This window comes from Solea senegalensis, linkage group LG16 (assembly GCF_019176455.1).
Source record: "Solea senegalensis isolate Sse05_10M linkage group LG16, IFAPA_SoseM_1, whole genome shotgun sequence".
NCBI classification, from domain to species: Eukaryota; Metazoa; Chordata; class Actinopteri; order Pleuronectiformes; family Soleidae; genus Solea; species Solea senegalensis.
In genome coordinates, this window is record NC_058036.1 from 19588272 (window position 1) to 19603045 (window position 14774).

The following is a 14774-nucleotide window of genomic DNA, read 5'->3' on the forward strand; positions in this document are numbered from 1 at the left end:
GAGATCTTTCAATTCAAACGCCCGTTGACTGATCCCCACTGGAAAACCGTCCCGTATCAGCGTTTAAAGGTACAAGACTGTAACTCAGGAGCTCATTTCCCATCTTAACAGAATCCAATTAAAAGCGGGGACGTTTCAATTAAACGTCCCTCTGACTTGTCTCTGCGGTGTCACGCCACAAGTGAAATTGGAATCAGATTACGGGGAGAACTGGAAGCAGCGTTTTTTTGCAGTGCGACGAGGATCATGTGTTCCAGATAGAGACCCCTGTCGTGCGTGTGGCAGGGGAGGAAAAATAGCCTTTCTTTGCCAACGTTAGTCATTTAATTCTCCCTCCTTATTAATTTCACAGCAGATTACCTGCAAAGATAGAAAATGTTGTCGGCAAAGAGTTTTAATTAAGTGGATGGTATGTTGCCGTGAGTACCTTTATGTGAAACTGCTGCCTTATAATGCTCTTGTTTTAATTACTTCAAAGTGGCCCAGTCATTAACCTGTACGGAGAGAAACTGCTTATGCTCATGCATATAACGTCATAATGATACTTTTAATGGTAAATGATAAACCATTCCTCTCAATCTGAATTCAAGAATAAAAGAAAGAGACGTTAATATTTGGGATTGTGTCCTTTAAACTTGTTAATTGTGTGCTAACCTCTATGGTTCAGGGCACTATGATGACCCCTGGTGGGAGCCACAGGCTTGTGTTTGTGTCATATTTGTGGAACCGGACGCATTACAAAGGCTGATACTTTTCATACACACAATAACATTACTGTGGGTCTGTGATGAACACATTTGTATGAAATGTATCCATTGAATCCTGATTAATGTAATTTTTTAACGACCACTCTCGGCTGCGACAGAAACATAAACAGCGCCGTGGAAATTTCAAGAAGAGTGTTTGTATTAGATTCTATTCATGTGTTGATCCTGGCTGAGTCAAACACAGATTGGGTTTTTTTTTTTTTTGTCTCATTATTTCATTTCTCCGTGGCTCATCTGTGTCAAGCGGCTGTGGGTGGTCTCACAGCCTGACCGTCGGCAGCCCTGCGGACATTTCCCTTTTGATCCTTTTCATCCTGAAGTTCTTGAATGGTCCGATATAGATTTCAAAAAATGCTCCCAGAGTTGGCTCCTATTCGCCGCGTTTCGGGTGGATGACTGTGCCACTGTCCACAGCAACACCTTAATGTGGTTTAACAGGATACATTAGCTTTTAATGGCACTTAATTGTTCAAAAAGGAAATCCATAACCACATAAGGAGAAAAGTCAAGTATTTCCGAGCTCTTTATAAGAACAATTTAGAGCAGACAAGTGCTTTTCAAACCTTGGATTGGAATCAGTCCGACAGCCTGGCCGTGAGAGGGATGCTCTGCATTTTTAAGGCTACAGTGCCACCATTTGGTCATAAAGAGGCTTTCATTTCACTGGACCCGGCACCCGGCGATTCCAGTCTGTCGTTAAAAAAAGATTCTAAAAAAAAAAAACTATTTATAATGGTTTATAATCTGAAAATCCTATTTTGAAATGAATTATCTCATTCCAAAATAATGCCATCATAATTGTCTTATTCTGCACGGGATTATCTTTGAGAATGCAGTGCCTGGCTCCACAGTAGACTATAAAATGAAATTGCCTCAGCTTATGGTATATCATTTCACACAAAAAAAAGAAAAGAAAAAAAAAGCTGGGCACAGAATACTTCCAGGTGCGTGATTAGAGAGGGAAGAGACCATTAAATCCCTCTGTTAGTGTTGATAGTTTATCTTAGGTGCATGCCTCCGTAGATAATGAGCTATAACCTGACCTTTAAGAACAGGGGAGGTTTGCTGAGGAGGAATGGTGATTACAATCAATTAGGACTGATGACAAAGCACCAACAATAACCCTGTGGCTCTGTGTCGGTTTGCGTGTGTGTGTGTGTGTGTGTGTGTGTGTGTCCTTGTATTTTATTCACACATCCCTCCAAACTACCCTGTTTTGTGTAATCAACATCTGTTGTGACAGGCAACCTCCTCCTTTCTCAGAATGGCCCACTTCAGATAATGAGTGTCATACCAAACTGCAGGGCAAAGGCTGATTTTACTCCTCTTTTTACTCCTCCTCTTTGGCCTCCGCTCTCACTTCCCTCTGTTTCCTCTCATATCATTCAAGACGCTCACTATTGAGAACCTTGAAAAAGAGAGATGAACGCTCTTACCGCACTGCCAGAGCTCAGTATGTGGGGGTGGTGGATGAAATAGAACACAATCATGTCTTCTTTATTGAGAGTATAGGATCCTTCACAGTTGACTTGTAAAGAAATTCTCATGAAAGCTTTTTTTTACTTACAAATTTGAGTTATTCAAAGTAATCTGTTGTGGAATTTTCTTACTTTTTCTGTAATTACGGTTTCTATCCCTATTGCTGAATTTATTTCCACAATGTCTTCTGCACTACATATGACAGTCATGCGTCGGGCATTAAGCACTTTTTATTCATGGACGCAAACATACCCACATTCACTGGTTTGTCATTGACTCCAACCCTCAAACAAATGGTTTAGGCGCCATCTCCTGGTCACTTGTGTCATGTCCCCCACTTTTTTGTGACCACAATAAAGAGCCACTAAACCTGTTTATTTATTTTGTCTCATAATACGCGGTCTTAAAAATACATTACTGGATAATGTAACATGAAATAACGATATACAGAGGCACAGATAGTAATGCATTTCTTTATAAAAGTCTGCCAGTATTTACCACTCAGCACTTAAACTCCGTTTTAACTCGACTATGTATACTCCATCTTCAATGAGATGTTTCTATGGTGTACAAATAAAAGAATTTACCCCAGTGTAGCCTCAAAGTTAATCGCCTCTGAAATAAGACCGATAGCAGCAGACAGGCAAAAGTGTGAGACTGCACATAATGTCAGTTCTGTAGGATTTGATTAAAGGAGACGTCCAGTCTTTAAACTTAATTCATCTCAGAACACTTTAACACTTTTTTTTTTTTTTCTTTCTCCCAAGATGGAATTTGTTGTCGGCACAAACGAGTGAAACAAATTATTTTTTGAAAAACCCATTAATGTCATAAACTCGGTGAACTCTGTTCAATCTAGCATAACCCCCGCGTTGACTTTTACTACAGGGGAGCTCCTCCACTTGAAAAATCTCCAGATTTCTTCTTACATTTATTCATAAAAACCAACAGATTGAAGTGTCAAGTGGCAGGAGCTTGAATGAGCGGCAAAGCTGTTACAGCCTTTCTTTTGTGTGTGCATCGCCATAGCTGAGTGTGAATATCAAAAAAGTACAGGTCTCTTTAATCAGGGAAGTTCATGGATTTATATTAAGAGCCACAGTGATTTTAATACACACTGGCGAGTGATCATGTTCCTGGACTGGAATACTACAGACATTGATGAACATTTATATATACAGTATATAGCACAACACTGTGCTATACAGCATCTACAACGCTACACCTGCATTTAACAAACCTATTTATCGTGGCCACTCTGTGACCCATTTACACTTCTGAGTGATCAATGATGTCAATGTCAAGTGTCCAAGTACCAATGTCCTGGAACATCTAAATGGAATCCAGCCGTCTTTATTGTTGGAAGTTACACCTGTATTTGTCATAGACATGTAATAAATAAAAAACTACACTATTTTATCACGTATATTTGGCACATTTGCAGTATAAGATGCCTAGTTATAGCGACTCATATGTGAACATTTACTTGAAATATTTGTCCCTTTATATGATTTTAGACAAGAATAACAGTCCAGTACTATAATTTTAAGTGTAAGGTGTCTCTACATTGCTGATTTCCTGGGGTTTTCCTTGTATTGTACATGGTAGACAAAAATAAGCCACATGCTTCAGTTTACGGAAAAGTCATGTCAATCCCAATATGACTTCCTAGTGAAATAAAGGTTAAATGCTATAACTTTAGGTTTCTGGATGGGTAGCATCTCTGGGCTGTGGGTCGTATGCAGGTCACAGATTTGTTCCCACATTCCATTGCAATTGACACCTTTAATAGTTTCTCCCATTAACACAGATAGGACCCACAAGGCCACAGAAATAGAATTAAGACCATAAATATACATAATATTAGTATTGTAAAATGTATGGCCATATAAATAGATAATTAAGATAATACTATAAGCTAATATGCAATACATATAAATGCCATCTTTAACAATAACGAGACAACATGTTATATAAAATGAACAAATCCATCTCCTGCACTCTAGTGTTGTACTCTACCATTTTGAACACAAGGGGGCGCTTGGGAGCTATTAAAACAATCACATCACACATCAGTATCAAATCTCTCTTGTGTCAAAGGAAGTGTTTTTATAAATCTTAACAGTCTTCAGCTTGAGGACAACTGGTTCAGCTTGAGACAGTATAGTCACCGGCAGTAAATTCAGGTTAATCGCTCTCAAAAAGAATGAGAGTGTGCTCTTACTGCAGACAAGTGAATGAAAGGTCAAATCAAATGACTCATAAACTAATAAAAATGGGCGAAAAAGACCAACGGAGGTGCAAGGTGGAATGGTTATAAACAAGGAGGCGTATTCACGTGAAGTGACCACTCCTCTCTGTCAGGCTGTACTTCCGTGTTTACACACCCACAAAAAACAGGACACTAGTGGCCGTCAGATGAATGTTTACCCAGCGAGCATAGAGTAGTGGTGAGGAAAGTGACAGCCACACTGGAGGCTCGGTGTATGGTGAAACACAGGTGATTTCGGCTTCCACGGTTGCAATTCACAGCGGAATGTTCACTCGAAGGGGGCATGGAGACGTCAAGAAATCTACACAGAAAGTTCTGGACCCAAAGAAGGATGTGCTCACCCGGCTCAAACACCTCCGCTCACTGTTAGGTGAGTGAAATGTCACCGAGCTTTTGATTCTGCAGCGCCGAGGTTTTGCTAGCCTTGCTAGCTAAGCGTCAAGCAGGGACCGCGGCTAGCCGGCTCAGCTGTCACTGCGCTCACTAATACTAAGTTAACTCACTGGTAACATGGATGACACAACGCTGCGTTTGCTGTTTAAAATGTTGACATTCACCCTACACGTTTATTCACACGTTTAACGCACTAATAACGGATAAATTACACTGTCATAACGCATACTAGCTAATGGGAGCTAGCGCTACTCGCGGCTAACTAGCCAGCCACTGCTAACTGATGCTGCCTGTCTGGTCAGTGCATCCGTGTCTGAGGAGCAGGTGCTCACCATAGCCTTTGTTGCCATCACTCCTGTGTCAACCTGTTTTAAAACGTAGAAAATGTAAATAGTCCTACGTATTTCAGTACTCCTCTGCACAAACGTAGTGTTAGTCCCAATTTGAGCGTTTAAGGGTGAAGTGTTATGGACAGTTGAGCGTCTCTGAAGCTGGTTCAGTTGTCCATCTGGTTACACTGCCTAAGGAAAATTAGCTTTAATGATATTAATGAAGAATAATTGTAAATGTCACCAAGCCCTATGTTTCATTCAATGGAAACAAACTGTTTCAATCATGTTATAAAATTATAATGACCAAATTAAAGTCATCAAAATGGTAATCAATGTTTAAAATGAAGAAGCAGTAGTTTAGTGTCACACAAAATGGAACCAGCTTTAATCCTATTGTGTAGGTTCTATTCCATGATCAGATGAAAGTCCTGATGCCAGTTCCAAAACACACTCCCATGTCAGACAGATAGTTACTGTCACAAAAGAATTTAAGTTCACATACTGTAACTTATGAACAGAAAGTAATTAAATCGCTCAAAGCAATATCTGTTTCTCTATTGTCCACCCTGTCAGTGTGCACATGTCGCTTTTGCATATTACCCCACCAGTATTATTGTATTCCAACCAAGATCGTAGTATTAGAGACTGTAGTTTACATAATTTAACAATTCTGTTGTTCTCAGTGCATCACAAACAAAATGGGGTCAGTGGATATGCCGAGAAAGAACTGAGAGGAAGGAATCTGTCAAGAGGGAATTGCAGGGTTTGTAGGGAAGCTACAAAGGAAAATTATAGGAATAATATAATGTTTGACATGCTTTTTACTCCAGAACGTGTAGGCAAAGTAGGTCACCAATGTGTATGTATTGCTCTTTTTTGTCAAAGGATGAACGTCGAGTACTATGGATATTTTTATTTTGTCATGTGTTTATACTTTTATATACTGTACATATGTTTGGATGTAACTCCAAAATAAAGGAGCAGGTTTCTGTAAGTAGAATGTGTACAGTAGTAATAGTAAAAAAGCCCTAGAGTGTAATAAAGATCTTTCAAATCTCATTCAGACATGAAAACACAACCTCAATAAAGTTACCCATCCTCCAAAAATGGCTGCCAGCTACTTTCAGGCAAAGTCTAAGTGTAAAGATACTGTATGACGACAGAGACTGGAGTAAGTAAACATCTTTATGGGAGCGTTTCAGATATTTGTTTAACTGAAGCATGCTTGCCTGTAACTTTATCATAGTGCTATGTTGCTGTTGCTTTTGTTGATTTCTTGTACAGTGTCATAGCTGTGAAAGCCACCTTCTGTTTCATAGTGGTTCGTGGCTTGTGCAGATGTTGCTGTTTTGGAAGTTAATATATTAGACCTCTTTGCTACCATGGCACACTTTCAATGTCAAGACCGGACTTCAACCAAATTGGAGGTCAACATGGCACTCTGCGTGCCCTCTGTTTTTCTTCCCCTCATGTGCAGTTATAGATAAGGTTTGTCTGTTCAGCAGCAGATAGTAGGACCGACGTTACTGTCCCCAACGTGCCAGCTTTCAAGATGCTTTCAGGAAGGATTTCCTCCTGGTACTGCTGGTTCCTGTGTGGACAGGAAGCGCTGATGAAAGATGGGCTGCTGTAGGACAGGACAGGGACATTTCTTTAATTATAATTGCTCACAATTTTATACTATCTTGTTTGTTTGTTCATATTATTAGCTAGAGAAGTAGTCACAATGTAACCATAATAGTTAATTCCCCTTAACCCACCTGTGACATTGAAAATAGTCAAAATGTCAGAATTGTTTGAGAAATGAAGAGTTACTGGCAGCTTGTTAACCTTACAGCAGACCTTGCCAAATACCTTGTGTGTGAGGTGACAAGATTAAACATGTCATGTGTCATTGTGGTTATGGCATTGTACCACCAGAATCAGAAATGTATTATGCTTACTTGTTGAGTAGAGAGTAGAATTGAGGTAGAAAGGACAATCTGTGGTTGGGGCTATTTTCAGAGTGGCCCTGTATTGGTTTTCTGCTCACTGAGCTGTGGGATAGAGTGTGAAAGCTGCTGCATGTTAATTCGTTGGTCATGCCTGGCTTCATCTGGCTGAAGCTGTTAATTACAGGAGCCCAGCAAACCACCTGATCGCCCACTGCATACTGCTATTTCTCTGACTGTTTTGTAGTTTAAAGTTGTTCTCAGGCTCAGTTCCAACTCACTTTCATTGCATTACCCCAAAATGTAAAAAAAAAAGTACCTAGACAGTGATGGTAAATTAGTTTTAACCATTCACAGGAGTTTGTCTGGGAAATACCATAATGAATCCTGAGATATGACAGATATGTTTCTTTTCACTTGCTCCCTCCACGGAAGGGTCAGAATGTCAGGTCAGCTGTAGAGCTAAGAGTGGTGCTGGAGATGGTAGATGCACTTTCTAGCTCAAATCCAATGTGCTGTCATGAGGACTTCAGCATGGGCTCTGCGGTTGAAGGACAAGTAACTACATGACCTAATGAAGGAAACAAAAAAACAAAGATGTTTTTGTTTCCATTTGTTCTCTCACAGTGGAGTTAACAACCTTAAACTGAACCTGTCTGTGAACTGGAATAACAGTGACTGTGTTGTTAACACTCTGTTTGTGATGGGATTTGCGTGTGTTTGTAGTCAAAAGGTAATGCATTTTCAGGAAGCTCCGTGCTGATCTTCAGAAGAAGTGAAATGTAGTTTTATTACACTTTACCTTGTCAGTGTGCAGGCTCTAAGTGTTGTTGAGGTCAGGGTCAACTGAAAGTGCTGCTGGCATAAAAGGAAATCACAAGGTGAAGCACCAGAGGAAACAATGAGCACAACACTGGCAAGGCTCTTAAGGAGGTCCTCTGTGTGGTTGAAGTAAAGGCTGAGATCACTCGACTTCTGATTCTCCCCTTTTGTAAAACACTCAGATTAGACTTGTGAACAACTTCAGCCTCTTGTCGTCTTACATCCCACACCATGATACCAACACTTAAGAGGTTTTCTCTGCAAATGTAGTTCAATATAACCACTATAGCAACAAGGCATAAATATGTTTTATTACTTTTTAAGGTCTTTGTAAGGCTTTTGTTTTAGTTCCTTTAAAGCTGTTGTAACTGAGGTTGACTTGTGTCTATACACACTTGTGATAAGAATAAAAACCCACTAGCCTCTGTGCCCCACTCATTTTTTACTTGATTTTAAGGAGTACTCAGTCATGCAAAAACAATCAAGAGATTTGCTTGATTGGTGATTGTCTAGTATAGAAGTACCTTAGGAACTAATAGTTAAAACATATACATACAGCGATTATATGCTCTATACAGTCCAGCTGAATTGTTTACAAATTCAGATGCAGAGGCTGCAATTTATTTTCTAGTGTTGATTGTTCTATATTCTATGCCAATTCAGAAATGTAATGCGTACATGTTCAAAACAATTTATTGCTTCAAGTTTTCATCTTTCATCTAATATTTTGATGGAGTAATCTTAATAACACCATCACTTTAATGTAGAACACAGTTAATATTGACCTGAACTGTGACTTTAAAAAATAACTATATTGGAATCAAATTGAAATTGCAATACATTGCTGAAAAACAGCCAGCCTGTCAAGTGAACTTAATTGGTACAAATAATGAAATTAACTAATACTTAATTAAAAACTTAATTAATTAAGTTTCTGAAAACACTGTACCTGCTGTTGTTTGTGTATATAGTATAACTATATGCCTCTGAACCAGTGGCAGTATCAGGATGTGCAATTTGTAGTATAAAGAAGTACTGTGCTTGCTCTCGCTGGGTCATTAGAATTGCAAACTACGCCACGATAAAGCAAGCAGCTATTTTACATGATTGGTTCAAGATCACTGCACCTCGTAGTGTCATATAGGCTCTAACTGATGTTGTGTAGATGCTGCAGTGCATTTATAATAAAAAGATGATTTTTTGACAGGTCTTTACTGCTAACACATATGTTTTGTTAATTGTATTGGGCTATGGGTTTCTTTGGGTTTGTTTTAACAGTTCTTAAGGGCTTCATTTATCAGTCTCCATTCACTGTGACCTTTTGAAGTCTAGAACCTTTAAAAGAAATAGGAGTTAAAACACTTCTATATAATGTAAAACTTCCATAACACAGCTTTAATTTGTATCTTTTAGTTTCTTTGTTTGTATTGTATATTCTTGGCAACATATTCTAGTATTAATAGCTTTGTTTTTTTGTTATTTGGTTTTATATCCTAGAGGTTATGGTTTTTAAATATAATGTACAGAAATCTGTGTCATCATTCTTGGCCTTTCTTTTATTACCGTCATGTGTTTCATAACTTTCCTAAAACCCAGATTTAAAATCACATGGTGCTGAATGAAAGCCGTTTTTCTTTTAGCTGCTGGTGAGCTGGAGATAGGAAAACGTCAGTGCTCTGTGTTCTGCTGTGGATAATATCTGTGTGGTTCTTACGCAGCACATGGAAAAACCAGTTTGTCTGGTTACACTGTGTACCTGTCCTGCGTTTATAATAGCCAAACCTAACCCAGCACTTGTGTTTACTTGGGCAGCACGTGTCAACAAGATTTGATCTCAAAGTGGGATTTATATTTTATGTTGCCTTTCTGAGTACCCAAGTGTTTGCTAATCTGCAATGGACTTGCAGTTTAAAATCTTAAAGAAAATAAACACTTAACCTTGGCTTGCACTGAGAGTTGTTAAGAACATACGTTTAAGTTAACCTTGGCTTGCACTGAGAGTTGTTAAGAACATATTTGAAGTTGGCAAATGTACTCGCTGGTACCGAGTGATAAACTGCTGTGTCTAGTATATACACCTAATTTAATTTACTTAATTAGGTAGCTTTTCTAGTATATTTAGAGGTTGATTTCACTACTTGATGCCACATGAGCATTTCTTTTGTTTATATAATTTTGTAGCAAGAAATGTTACAAAATGCTTTACAGTCCAATCAGGCCTAATCAAACAAGGCAAGGCAAGGTAAGAAAGAAGCCCAGCAGTTCACACACAGCAAACCCCAAGTATCAGTGGAGATATCAATCAAACAATCTCCCCTTTAACAGGAAATCTCTGGCAGAATCAGACTCAATGACAAGCAGCCACACATGATTTGTACATTTTTAAAACTTCTGAGATCTGATTCTTAATCTGGTGCAAAGCAGGTTTCCTAGAACCTTGATGCTATCTTGAAATGTTCCACTTATGGAGCCACTGTAATGTGTCCTCAACTGACCTCAATGGCCAGATAACATCATTGGTTGAACTTGAAAACCTGCTAACTTTTTTTAAAAAAAAGGGGATTTCAGTGAACCCGTCCCTGCAGCTAGCTGAAAGTTAGCTTTGCTGTGACTATTATACATGCTGTGCTCTGGTTAGATTTAAATGCCCCAATCTGTTGCACAGCTAGACACTGACAGCAAGTCAAGAGGCATTCATGCAGTGTTTGGCACATAGGTGACATAATTCAATAAAAATGCCTCAAATGTTGTGATGGCTGGAAAGCCCCTGCAAAGAAATGTCATTCCTTGAAATTGTTTTAATTTAGCTTTAGTTTATGTTGAGTTCTGAATCATAATAACAACCATAAGTAATATTTTTGAAAGTATTATTGATGTGTGTATATAACACTCTGATTATGTGGTTCTTATTGCAGAGCCAATAATGAGCATGTGGGGGTTTAACTAACAGACGAAGGATATATAAATTGTAGCTGATCATCTGCAGCATGCTTTACTCAATTATTTTTGCTAGCTTAGCAGTATGTTAATCATTCTTCACATTTCACACAGAGGATGGAGCAATGGCAGCTCACTTTCAATCAGCTAACCCACGGTCCAGTGCAGTTGAAATAATTTGTAAAACCAAAGATTTATCAGCCCATCATGGACGAGTCTCGAATTTGGTGCAGCTTAAAACCTGTTGAACAGTACGGTTGTAAGGAGCACTGAAGGCTCCCAGTGAGTGTCATACACTGTGCTACCCATTGTTATTGCTACCTTAAATTGCACCATGTGACAGGTTCTCCTCAGCTGCTGTGTAACAGATTTATTATTAACCTCTTTTGACTATGGACTTGCGTTTGCACATTTTGTGCGTTGTGCTCAACCATGAGTTGAAATAGTTAATAAATGACAGTCAGGTAATTAGTTAAGGACATTTGTTTTACAATCACACACATTTTAATTACTTTAAATGTAATAAACATATTTTACGTGAGCCTAAAACAATGAGGCTGTAGCTTGAGATAACAGCTCATGTCACCCTGTTATCAAGTCTGATCCTAACCCTAGCTGTCACAGGGGGTTGTACCGTGAGTGCTGTGTGCCATAAGCACTACAGGCTGCAGATATTACCTGACTAAGTCAGGGAAACATGGTGCATTTTCTTTCCACTAGTCAACAAGGTGTACAGTCAAAGCGGAGAGTTTTTTTTGGTTGTTTTTTTCCTTTTTTACCTCTGCTTTTAGATGAAATTGAAAAACAATCGCAAGTGAGGTTCATCTGTGGGCGGGAGACGTGTACCGCTCCTGCCCTGGGTGTTTGCCACGGCTGTCTAACAACTTCACCTCCCCGCTGCTTGAATGATCTGTATTGCAACTGTTTTGTTATGATATAATAAGGAAATTGTGACCTTTTTTTCAATCCAGTATATACAATACCTTCTTTGTTTGACTATTTTGCACAATTTGCCTACCTCCATATCTCTACATAGTCTGATTTGGAAGGAAGCTACCACATTTGTGTTTTATGTAAATATGTATATCGGCACGGGTGTGTGTTTTGTTAATTGATGTTTTGTCTAAAAACAGTTACTCATTAACATCTCTACTATGGAAATTTGCCAACTTCCTGAGCTCATATAAAATTTTGTCAGTTTTCTTTTCTACACACATTCTTCTTTTATCTTGTTCCTTAAAATGTGGAACAATCTATAAAGACTTTGTGTCTTAAGTATCACTTTGGAACCAGTTGACACACTGTGCCTATGGTTATAGTTTTGGAATCTGCCATTTGCATATCCTCGTATCATCGCTATATATAAAAAAAGAACACTCTCCTAATTTCCTACAGTCTCTTTGATTTTCTTTTGTTCCACCTTTGTTTGTTGACAACCGTTTTTGCGGGGAAGTGCCATCTACTCTGCATCCTTCAGCTTCCACTTTATCTACACCCCCCATTTCTCTTCTGTGTGTCGGCACCCTCTAGGCATCCCTCTGATGGGGCTCTTAAAGAGTCCTCTGTGTCTAATCTGAGCATGCTGCCAAAGAAACATATCAGTCTTTCTCTTGCCTCATCTCCTTTCTGGCAAGACTATAGTGCACCTGCAGTGTCTGCTAGCCCAGAGCTAATGTAAATGAGGGTATGTCGGATCAAACACCCGCTCAGGCTGCTTTCTGAGTATGACATCGCATATTAATGATTATGCTTCAGGTGGTATAAACAACATATATTGTAAGTTGCCTAGAGGGTCAAACTATGGTTTGACACAGCCTCTTAGTATTGCTTGCTCCATGTGCTGATCAAGTTTGAACAGGGAGCTGTGGGCAGAGTAGCTGACGTTTGGTTTGGTTGTGTAAATATACCATCGGCTTCAGCTGACGAGATGACCTTCACCTATTTTTTGCTAACAAGCCCAGTAGGTACACTGCTGGGTGCACTCTCTAAGTGCTTGCTGGGCAAACTCCGTTTAACAGCAGTTCATTTGAATAGCAAGCAAAAGAGCAGTCGTGTGTAGGGCGATCGTTTCCTAGTTAACATGAATGTGAAGGTATTTTGTGCCACAGCTTTTCAGCAGTTCATTCTACCATTTTAGGCTTTGCCCCCAAGAGTCACAAGGAGACCCTTGGTTATGAAACATCAGAACACCATGTTTATTCAGCAAGAGGTTGGAAAATAACAACGTGTTTGTGCTAGCATCGGGGTGGGACATTTTCTCCACCAGAGTTTTTGTGGAAATGACAGTGAGCTGATAATATCCACTTCCATAGAACATTTTTAAGAAGATGCTGTGTTTTTCTGCCACCCAAAATCTTACATTATGGCCTTCCGCTCTAACTGCACATAATTATTCTCCAGTTGGTCCTCCGACATGGGTGGAACGTCTGCCCTTCCCTGGCAGTTCTCAGGAAGCATATTCACAATGGAGAACACTGACGTCTAACCCAAACCAGCCATGGCTGTTTGGCATGTCTTTATTAATTTCTCTATAGAAGATTGCAGGTCTCTGCATCATTAAGTCATTACTGTCAATGGTAACTAGACAATGGTTCACGCAGTTTTTTTTCAGTTAACGATAACTCAAATTTAATTATCCTTATATAATACTTAAAAGTAGTTTAAGAACCTGATTACTAACTGTGTATTTAGCTTTATTTGGAAGCATAGGATGGCAGTTAGAACAGCAGCTGACTTATGGTTAATGGTGCCTAACCTTAGCTGGGTTAGGCAACATTAACCATAATGATTTAAGATGAGAGTTGATGGTGTCTGCTTCTGGAAGCAAATGAGGTTCAAGTAAGAAAGATAGTCATAGGAAATGGCAGCAGGTATTCTTCGCAAGGTGCATACGACTAAAATACATGTTGGACAAACAGAACTGTGGCTTATTAGAGAGCAAATGTCTAAAACAAAGAGGTGCACAACAATGCTCAAAAGTATAAGCAATGGCTTCTCGGATACTGCTGAAAATGCCACATCAGTCATCAGAAATTCAGTTAACGCTTATGCTACACCAGTGCAAAGCTTTTTTGCAAATCAGAAGAGCAATTGTGCTATACTGTCACAAAGCTGAATTTTTTCTGTTCCCTTTTTTTTGCGAAGTGTGTGCATCTGATCACTGAGTGTTTTGCTTTGATAAAAAGCCAAGCTATCAGCCCATCCAGCTGTTATCACCAGTATTAAGATACTTTTTCCCCCCCTGTATGATCCCTGCTCTCTAAAGCTGTTGTTCATCCAACATTGTTTTCCTGTTTTTGACATGGGAGTCTTACACACACAGAAGGGGTTTTAATGGAAGGGCACAGTTATCTTGTCAGGCTGAGGGGATACAGTGTCATCCACTGCATTCCCAGGCCTCAAGGAACAGGTTCTGTCACTTTCTGTCCTCACGCTGTTACCTGAGACGTTAGTGAAGCCATTGAAAGATGGATTTCACTGGATATCAGTGCTCAAAACCATTGTAGAAAATAATCTTTTCAGGCGAACATTTTCTTCTTTTCAAAACTTTAATGAGGAAGAACAGAGCTTGTAGATCAGGCATTGCAACTGCAATTATTATATTATATCTAGTGATCTGCCATTTATTTTCTCAATGAAACAGTGTGGCGTTTTATCCATGAAAAGCAGAACATTTAGGAGGAGCATATAATCCAGAACATGTTTACACACACTTGCCCTATTTGTTTTATTATCCAATCTGAAAGAGTTGCTAAAATATTTTATAATTACAAGCATATATCATATACTGTATATCATAATCTGGAACCTCCTGGCCCCAGTCCCACATTTGAGAACCACT

General features: G+C 39.2%; 1 protein-coding gene across 6 annotated transcripts in view; it reads left to right on the plus strand.

Annotated features, from left to right (window-relative positions):
* The first annotated feature begins 4635 nt into the window (after positions 1–4635).
* The window catches only part of ralgapa2 (Ral GTPase activating protein catalytic subunit alpha 2), an 80796-nt gene continuing 70657 nt past the window's right edge, over positions 4636–14774 (plus strand). For 3 of the 6 annotated variants that reach the window (XM_044046978.1, XM_044046981.1, XM_044046983.1), the window contains exon 1: positions 4636–4888. In XM_044046978.1, the coding sequence (XP_043902913.1) occupies positions 4783–4888 (106 nt within the window). In that variant the 5' untranslated portion in view covers positions 4636–4782. The remainder of the gene's footprint in view (positions 4889–14774) is intronic. The other 3 variants (XM_044046982.1, XM_044046979.1, XM_044046980.1) reach the window with 1 other exon arrangement.